Genomic DNA, 9,698 nt, shown 5'->3' on the forward strand with positions numbered 1-9,698 from the left:
CTCCCACATGAATGTGATGGGCACCAACAGCGGGCCGACGTGGTGCCTCGGTCCACGGGACTTGCAACCCCCCACCCCCAAGCCCTCAGCTTGGGGCTGGGACTCAGGTGTCCGGGCCCCCGGGAGGGGAACCAGAAGCAGGCTTTGGCCCCAGTGTCTGTCCCTGGGCGCCGTCTGCAGACTCACTGCAGAGTACAGGCCTTGGGAAGGGAGGATGAGGGGTGCCTGGGCCCTGCTTCTCTGGACAGTCCTCTTCCACCACCACCACCACCCCCCGCTGCTGGGGATGTTGGATTAATAAACACTCAGACCCAGGACCCCTGCCTGGGAAGCGGGAGGGGCGGCCCCGGTCATGTCTGAGTCAGGCACGGGACTACACTTGGGCCTGCTGGGCTCCAGGAGGCTGTCCCCAACCCAGGGGCCTCTCTCTGCACCCTGCTCCTTGGCTCCAGCACTGTTGTCCCGCTTTTATTCCCTAGCTCTTCCCCCAGAAAGGGTTGATTTCAGGGCAAGGGAGTATGTTGTCCAGGAGAATCTGCAGGTAGGGTACAGCCTAGAGACCTCTTAAGTTGCCACACCCAGGGGGAGGCCGGAAGTCTTCTTGCATCCTTTGCCCTCTCTTCTTCCCCTAAGATGCCCCCCTCCCCAGCGTGTGCTGGTTATGTAATTAACCCAGCTGAGGCTCTCTGCCAAGCTGACAGGGTCCAGGGATGCCTGAAGGGCCCAGGGCCCTGGAGGGGTTTAGGGGGAGGAGGGGCTGGGACTTCCCCACGTTGGGAGCTCACAGAAGTAGAGAAGCCCTTGTTGGGAAAAGGACACTGCATGGGGCAGGAAAAAGATGAGGGTCCTCGGCTTAACTGATAGCTCAATGGGCTACCTGGTCTTCACATTCCTGAATCTTTGTTTTCACCTTCAATAAAATGGGGGAGCACTGTACACACACACATATATGTGAGCAGCAGTGCACAGTGACCCACTGGGGATGGCTAGGAGGCCCCCCGGGATCGTGGAAAGCCTTTGATGAATGAAGGGTCCCTCGCCCCTGTGCAGGCACCGTGCACGCTCAACCTCACAACACCCTGTGAAGTTTCTTGCCCAAGATCACACTGTAGGTGAGGGGCAGAGCAGGGGATCCCAAGCTGGTGGGTCTCACCCCAAATCCTGCCCTTGGTTTACTCTGCTGTGTGCGCACATCCATGCCCAATGGATGGGGTCCTCTGAGCCAGGCCAGACTGAGGGACTGCTGCGCACGTGGGGAAAGGGCACGCCCCGACAGAGAAAGTGTGCGCGCGTGCTGGAGGCTGTGGCCTCTATCAGAGCCCAGCACACCTATCTGTCCCGAACCCATTTAGCAGATGGGAAGTCCCAGGCATATGTACCTGCTTCCCTGGTCACCATCCTCCACAGAAAGAGAAGGTACCTGGTTAAGAGATTTACCTGAATTATTTCAGAAGTAGGGGCTCATGACCCTACTTTATATGTGTGCAGAACATGGCTCAGATTGGACAGGCCATCTGCCCTCTGCCCTGCAGCTAGGAAACATCAGAGCTGAGATTTATTCCCACACTAAACTCACTGGAAACTGAGCAAGCAAGGAGCTACTGAAGCCAGGGCAAGGTTCAACCCCATAGCAGCCCTTTCCTGGGCACCTGCTGTGTGCCAGGCCGCCGAGCTCAAAGGTTGCCAGAGAATTAGACCCAGCCCTTGGCCTGTGGCCTTCGCCAACTAGAATCATTAAATTTGGAAGCTGGGAGTACTCCGACATTGTAGAAAGGAGTACATTGTAGAAAGTCTTTCCCAGCTGTGTGCCTTGGGCTCATCTCTTCCTCCCTCTGAGCCTTCTCTCCAAAGTGGGAATAACTACCACCTGGGAATATTGTTTTGGATAACACTGGAAAAGACCTGGATGCTGGGAAGGATTGAAGGCTAAAGGAGAAGGGGTGGCAGAGGATGAGATGGTTAGACAGCATCACTGACTCAATGGACATGAATCTGAGTAAACTCCAGGAGATAGTATAGGACAGGGAAGCCTGGCGTGCTGCAGTCCATGGGGTTGCAGAGTTGGACATGACTTAGCCACTGAATAACAACAGCAAAGATAACCACATGGGCGTGCTGACCTAGAGTAACCGCTCAACAAGTGTCACGCTCCAGAGCCAAAGCCATCCTTTAGTCCAGGGGTTCTCAGCAGGGGTTGAAGGTGGCAGATGGCGGGGAACACACTTTGGGTCATCATAGTCCCAAGAGGCTGCTGCTGGCAAGTACCTCCTGGCAGCCAGGCATATAAAATGTTCTGCTCAGTAAAGACTTCTCTCTCCCTGAAAATGGCAGGAGCACGTCCACTGAGACACACTGGCCCAGTCTCACCCCTGAGGACCAGGAGACTGCGAGGTGTCATCTTATCCTGGGCTCTGTGGGAAAGCTGGGGCTTGAAACAAAGCTAGTGCTCTTTCCACTCCCCTCTGCAGCCTTGCCTGGGGTTTGGGAGTCAGACCGGCCAAAAGTCAGGTCATAACACAAGTCAAGAAAGCCAATTCCCACTAATGGGATGGATAGCAGGAAGAATGGAAAAGGGAGGAAGGGGAGGTTCTGGATAGATGGGATAGGAGCTCTGGAAAAAGGAGGGTGGGACATCCCAAGTGGCAAGAACAACTCCAGCAGGCTCCCCAAGGTGCAAAAGTGCAGGAAGTCTGTCCAGGAGAAGCCAGCCCACCAAAGCCTGCCTCTCGTCCCCACAGGCCAGGTGGAGTCCGCAGAGGGCCCTGGGCAAGCAGGGGGCAGCGGTGATGGGTCCTGACGGTGGCTGAGCCCCCAGCCCCTGGAATATGCAGCCCGGGGGAGCCCCAGGCAGCGGCGAGGACGCGGTGGCGGAGCCGGGCGGGAGGCATGGTCTCCACCTACCGGGTGGCCGTGCTGGGGGCGCGAGGTGTGGGCAAGAGTGCCATCGTGCGCCAGTTCCTGTACAACGAGTTCAGCGAGGTCTGCGTGCCCACCACCGCCCGTCGCCTCTACCTGCCTGCTGTCGTCATGAACGGCCACGTGCACGACCTCCAGATCCTCGACTTCCCGCCCATCAGCGCCTTCCCGGTCAACACGCTGCAGGTAGGGGGGCATGGCGTGGGGCCAGGGCAGAGGAGGGGCTGGGCACTGACCCTGCTGCCAGCTTTGAGAGCTCCGCGCTGCACCACCTGCCACTTAAGAGCTTTGCTGGGTTCCCATTCATTTGTGCACCGGTTCATCCAACAGATATTTGAGGAATGTGGCTCAGGTGGTAAAGAATCCGCCCACAATGCAGGAGACCCAGGTTCGATCCCTGGGTTAGGAAGATCCCCTGGAGAAGGGAATGGCAACCCACTCCAGTTATTTTTGCCTGGAGAGTTCCATGGACGGAGGAGCCTTACAGGCTACAGTGGAGTCGCAGAGTCAGACATAACTGAGCGACTAACACTTTCACTTTCAATGTGTGCCTGGCCCTGTGGTGGGCACTGAGGTTGAATGGCGCTCAAAACAGAGAGCACCTTGCTCTCAAGGAACTCATAGTCTGGTGAGAAGACAAACAGGCAATTATATTGATGACTGTCATGACTGGAGGGAACACGGGGAACCAAGACAACCCTTATGGGGGCATCCATCCGACCAGGTGTGGCAGGGTGGGGGTCCTGGGAGGTGATGTCTCAACTGGGTGGGATCTCGGCAGGTGAGGGGCAGTGGAGAGAAAGACAGAGAGCACCAGATGCCTATTAATATTCTGGGCTCTGCCTCCCATGGCCTCAGACCCACATCATCTATAGAAGAAAAGGCTGGGGCTTGGGAAAGGTGTGTACTCAGAGGCCAGAGACCCCGACGAGGTCTCTTGCTCAAGGGCCTGTTCTCTTAAGTGATGCTCTGTCCCCTGAGCTCAGAACTGGCCCCCGGGCTAGCCTTTCCTGCTGGGGTTGGATTCAGATGCCCCCAGGACCCCGGCTCACAGGGTCCCGCCTGCACACCTGGGTCCTCCTTCCCTCTCTCTAGGTCTGGCTTGAGAGGGGGTTGGGTTGGCTCACTGAAAAAGCCCCTGACCAGAATGCAGAGTTTCTCCAGGAAAGACAAACATAGAGGAGGCCCCAAAGGCAGGGGCTATAGCTTGGCCAGTTGTCACTATGCAAATACAGTAATTTCTCTGATGGGGCTGCTGGGGGCGGGAGGAGGGGGGCTCATACTTGGCATCGTGTCAGCAACTCCAGGCAGGAGGGCCTTGGTCCAACCTCGGGGACACCTATCTCTCCCAGATCCAGGGGTGTCCACACCAAAGACAAAAGCCTGGTCTACGCCTCACCCCTGGGGAACACTGTGGTCAGGGCAGTGGGTTCAAGGTCAGATGTTCTTGTTCTCCTCCAAAGGAGGCTAACAGTAGTCTGAGTGAAAGCTCAGCTTCCGCCCCGGTCCTGTAATTTCAATTTCAGAATTGGTAAGATGCAATTTAAAAGCCCAAACTTTATGTTTAAAAAAACAAAAAGCATACTCAGAAATCTCAGTCCCATTGCTGCCCTCCACCCTGATTCTGGCTCCACTCTCTAGAGCCACTCTCATTGGTTTTTTTAATTCATACTTCCAGTATTTCTTTATGCAAATAAGAAAACGTATTCTTATTCCACTCCCCTTCTTGCATTAAAAAAAAACTATCCTGCACCTTGTTTTTTTTTTTTTGGCTTGACATTATAACCTGGAGGTCTTTCCACATCCGTACTTAGAGATCTCTTCTTCATTCTTTTTTAAAAAAAATTTTTTTAAGTATTTATTTTCACTTGTCTTAGTGTTTTTAGCTGTACTTTTTCATGTTGTGTGTTGTTATTTTTTATTAATTTATTTTAATTGGAGGCTAATTACAATATTGTATTGGGTCTTCCCTGGTGGCTCAGAGGTTAAAGCGTCTGCCTGCAATGCAGGAGACCTGGGTGATCCCTGGGTTGGGAAGTTCCCCTGGAGAAGGAAATGGCACCCCACTCCAGTATTCTTGCCTGGAGAATCCCATGGACAGAGGAGCCTGGTGGGCTACAGTCCACGGGGTCGCAAAGAGTTGGGCATGACTGAGCGACGTTACTTACTTACTTATACTGTATTCCATTGGAGACATATATGTGGAATCCCCTCTTGCTGGACAGGTGGGTTGTTTCCAAATTTTGGCTTCAAAACAATGCCACAGTGAATAGGCTTGTAACAGTCATGTTGTACACGTGTGTGTTAGTCACTCAGTCATGTCCGACTCTTTGCAATGCTGGACTGTAGCCCGCCAGGGCCCTTGGTCCATGAAATTCTGCAGGCAAGAACAGTGGAGTGGGTTGCCATTTCTTCTCCAGGGGATCTTCCTAACCCAAGGATCGAACCCAGGTCTCCTGCACTGCAGGCAGATTCTTTACTGTCTGAGCCACCAAGGAAGCCCCCATGTTGTACATAGGAAGGTATACACGTGGAATCGATTTCTAGAAATGGCATTGCTAGGTCAAATAATAAATGCAATTGGAGTTAGAAAGGTGCCACATTCCCCTCCCCTTCTGTTGGGTTAGCCAAAGTTTGTCCATGTTTTCCCTTAAAATAAACAGATAACCCTAACCCTAAGGTGTTACGGAAAAACCCAAACAAACTTTTTGGCCAACCTAATATAAACGTGCATATTTTGTGCTCCTTTGAGAGACGTTACATGACCGCTTGTTTCCCTAAAGCCACCAGAGAGTGTATTGTCAAACTTTTGTATTTTTGGTAGTCTGAAAAATGAGCTAGGAGAGTCACTGTGTACTTTTTATTTACATCTCTGATTATGAGCGAAGTTGAGCATCATCTCTTCATATGTTTAAGGGCCTTTGCTTTCCTTTATCTGAAAACTATCAGTGCCTTCACCCATCTTTCTGTTGGATCATTGGCCTTTTTCTTCCTGGTGGACCCTGAGTTTTGGACTCTCCAAGGATGTCTAAGACTTCACCCCTGGAGCACAAGAAAGGGACATGGTGCCAAGAAATGCTGAGACAGGATCCGGCACGCCTCAAGGAACAAATAGTATAAATCCCAGTGGCTACTGTCTGAACCCCAATGCCAGATGAGAACCAGCCTAGGAGGGCGGCGTTTCTAGGGCCTGAGCTTCAGCTGTTGCTTCTGTGGTCCCTCTCCTCCTATCAGAGAAGGGAGTGGAGGTTAGAGGGTATGTGCGACCCACCAAAGGAGTGAGCAGCAAATGCATGGCCGGCACCCAGGTGGCTCCCTCAGCTCCCATGTCCTTGGCACTGGACTCAGTTTCCATAGCTCCTTCTCTGTCTTGACACAGCCCCAAGATGGCCCTTTACCATCTGGAATGATGCACGGAGCTAGCTGGAAGGCAGGCTGAGCTTTCTTGCTTGCTCCCTTCAATCAGGGGTGAAGGGACAACCCAGTCAATCAGGAGGCTTCTTCCTCTGCCTCTTCAGACCCCCAGAGAGGAGTGGGTGGGAGGCAGCCTGGAAGGCCCCCTTGAGGAGGTAGCAGGTTGGGGGGAGCAGTGGGACTATCACCCTCAAAGGCTGGCAGCTGTTCCCTCTCCCCAGCAGAGAGCTGTTCCCTCTCTGGCTGTTTCCCCACCCCTCCCACTTCCCACTGATTACTACTCCTTGCAGTGGGATGGGGGAGGAATGGCAAACACGTGGGGTCCCAAGCCCCCAGAGGTCCCCATGTCCAGCGGACTACAGTCTATCCTGGCCTGAGAAGCTATTTCCTGGTTTCCTGTGGTTTCGGATTTGTCCTCGGCATCTTCTCCCCCCTGCACCAAAGTTAAAACTCAGCACAAACAAAAGATGCCACATCATCCCCCTGGAGGAATCCACTGCAGCAGCTTCTAAGCCTTTGAGTTGGGAAGCGCTCGTCTGGAGTCAGACTTAACTCTCCCCCACTGTCGCCCAATCGTCTCCCCTTTTCATCCTTCTCTGCAGTGTAGAGCCTGCTGCAGTCCTCCAAGCCTGGTCCCTACCCCAGTTCAGCTCATAAGCTGGTGCTGGAGACAAGCCTGCCCCTCCCTCTAGTCTTTTCCTGGGCTCTGGTCCCTAGAGAAAATCCTCATCCTCCTTGTCCTGGGAGGTCTCTGCCTCACCAAGCTTCCAGGAGCCCCTCCTTTCCACACATTGGCTGCCTTCTGCTGCCCTTGCAGTTCTCATCTGCTGGCAGGTTAATTGGCTAATTAATCTCTTAAGGAATCTTCCCTTTAGTGCACTCAGCCTTGCCAGGGGCCTGTTCAACTTGAGCTGCAGCCCTTTCCAGGAGAATTTGCCACTGGTGTTCAGGAAGTTCCATCTCCCTGGGGCCCTGGTCTAAATCAGCCCCCAGTAGGCATCCGGTCTCAACCTTTTTCACCTCAGGGCTGCTGCTTCTCAACCTTGAAGGAAGAGTGAAGCAAAGAGAAGGGGCACCTCAGGCAGCAATCTAAGAGCAGCGTTACAGGCAGGAATTGGGTCCAGGTGGGGTTCAGGACCAAGGAGAGTTCTCCAGCCTAGACCGTGCCATCCAAGAGCCCTCTAAGAGCCTACAGGTGTGAGGCCCTGATGGGAAGGGGGAGGAGGTATGTAAAAATGAGGAAGGCTGGGTTCTGGTCCTCTCAGGAGCTCACAACAGTATGGGGGACTTGGGGATGGAGAAGGTATAGAGCTATTGCTCTGACCAAGGTATCATGCAGCTGTTCTAAGAACATAGATGATGAAAAGAATAGTCCTTTACTTGCAGGAAGGGTTCTTGGAGGAGGAGGAGGCATCTGTGCTGAGGCCTGGGGAGACAGGATTTCAACAGGTCCAACTAGCTCAAGGCTGGGCTCTTAAAGGCATTTAATAAATGTAATCGAACAAAGGACTGGATGGATAGATTGGGGCACAAAATGGGACCAGACAGAACTCAGCTCCAGGCATGCATGGGACAGATGGTGGCCCTGGAAGTCAGACAGTGTGAGCTGACCTATCCTGGCTTGGAGGTGGGGAAGGTGTAGCACTGAGCACTTGGATTCTGCCCGGGGCCTGGCCTCCTGGAGACAGGTGAGTGTGGAAGGTTTAAGGTGCAGTGGCAGCTGAGAGTGCTGCATATCGCTGGAGGTGGCAGGGGGCACAGGGAGCCCTCATGGCTGCTCTGACCTTGCTGTGGTTGGGGGTGTTACAGGAATGGGCAGACACCTGCTGCAGGGGACTCCGGAGTGTCCACGCCTACATCCTGGTCTACGACATCTGCTGCTTTGACAGCTTTGAGTACGTCAAGACCATCCGCCAGCAGATCCTAGAGACAAGGTGAGGGGCTGAGATACACCCCAATGCCACTTAAGTGGATGCCCCTGTGCCAGCCGCTTCCCGTGAAAAGGGGGGCGGGGCGGGTCAAGTGCCTCTGGTTCTCACACACATAGTTAAACACACACTCAAGCCATTTTGCTGTCCCTGTTTCTATTAACCCCTTTTGGGACCCTTACCATGGGCTGGCTAGTCCAGTGCAGTAGTTAAGATCAGAGGCTCCGGGAAGGAGACTTCCAGGGCTGCATAACTAAGCCAGCCTCAGTTTCCTCGTCTGTACAATGGGGAGAACATTATTATTATAAATACTCCGCAGCATGCTGGATGTAAGTTTCCCCACCAGGGATCGAACCCATGCCCCTGCATTGGGAGCAGGAGTCTTAACAACACTGGGCCACCAGGGAAGTCCCGCGGAGAACATAAATAACCTGTCTTTTTTAAGCCAGTCATAGCGCTGCGCCTGGAACGGAAGGATAGTAGCACTTAACAGGGATCAGGCACAGCCCACCCTACCTTAGGTCCGGGGGTTGTGAGACGAGAGATGGTGGGGTGCTGAGCGGGCTTCCCACCTCGCCCCGCAGGGTGATCGGCACCTCGGAGACGCCCATCATCATCGTGGGCAACAAGCGGGACCTGCAGCGCGGACGCGTGATCCCGCGCTGGAACGTGTCCCACCTGGTGCGCAAGACCTGGAAGTGCGGCTACGTGGAGTGCTCGGCCAAGTACAACTGGCACATCCTGCTGCTCTTCAGCGAGCTGCTCAAGAGCGTGGGCTGCGCGCGCTGCAAGCACGTGCACGCCGCCCTGCGCTTCCAGGGCGCGCTGCGCCGCAACCGCTGCGCCGTCATGTGATGCGGCTGGGCGCGGGGCGGGAGGACAACTCCGACGGCCCAGTGTGGGGCCTGAGACGCCCCTGCAGCCACGCACCTCCCCCCGGTGGGGGGAGAGAGGCCGAGGGCGGCGAGAGGGTGTCTCCGTCAGCGCCCCGTCCCCACTCCCGCGCCTGTCCGCCCCGGGGACGGCCGCTTCTAGTGCTGTAGTTCCTGCGGTTCCCGGCCCGGCCCGGCCCCAGGGGCACCCCGCCCTCCGGGATCACGGTGCGCGCGGGACACGCAGGGTGGGGGTGGGGTGGTGCTGCCTTGGCCGGACCCCCCCCACCCCCTACACACACCCGTCTTCTCCAGAGAGTGTGTGTGGTGTCTTGTCATCGCTCCGCGTCGTCTTTCCCCGTGTCTGTCTGTCTGTCCGCCCACGCGTCTGTTGGTTCCCCACCCTCTCCACCTTCCAGCTTCGTTCACAGGGCTCTCATTTCGTCCATCCCCTTGTCGCGGATCCTGGCAGCTTCTTGGTGAGGCCAGCCTTCTGACCGTCAGCATCACCGGCACAGGGCAGAGAGATGCGGGTGGCCCACGGACCACAACTGGGGTCCGAGGGTTG

The 9,698-nt window shown here is 55.0% G+C and overlaps 1 protein-coding gene across 1 annotated transcript; it reads left to right on the forward strand.

Moving 5' to 3' along the window:
* Positions 1-2,047: 2,047 nt before the first annotated feature.
* On the forward strand, positions 2,048-9,698 carry RASL10B (RAS-like, family 10, member B). Its single transcript, XM_010861509.1, has 3 exons — positions 2,048-3,102; positions 8,140-8,264; positions 8,843-9,698. Exons 1-3 carry the CDS (start codon positions 2,887-2,889, stop codon positions 9,111-9,113), a joined length of 612 nt encoding a protein of 203 aa, XP_010859811.1. The 5' UTR covers positions 2,048-2,886; the 3' UTR covers positions 9,114-9,698.

Source organism: Bison bison, unplaced genomic scaffold (assembly GCF_000754665.1).
Source record: "Bison bison bison isolate TAMUID 2011002044 unplaced genomic scaffold, Bison_UMD1.0 scf7180017864472, whole genome shotgun sequence".
Classification (NCBI taxonomy): Eukaryota; Metazoa; Chordata; class Mammalia; order Artiodactyla; family Bovidae; genus Bison; species Bison bison.

Coding starts and splice junctions, on each gene's coding strand:
- RASL10B (XM_010861509.1), top strand. CDS start 2,887: ATGGTCTCCACCTACCGGGTGGCCGTGCTGGGGGCGCGAGGTGTGGGC. Junction 3,103..8,139: donor TCCCGGTCAACACGCTGCAG/GTAGGGGGGCAT, acceptor GGGGTGTTACAG/GAATGGGCAGACACCTGCTG. Junction 8,265..8,842: donor CAGCAGATCCTAGAGACAAG/GTGAGGGGCTGA, acceptor CTCGCCCCGCAG/GGTGATCGGCACCTCGGAGA.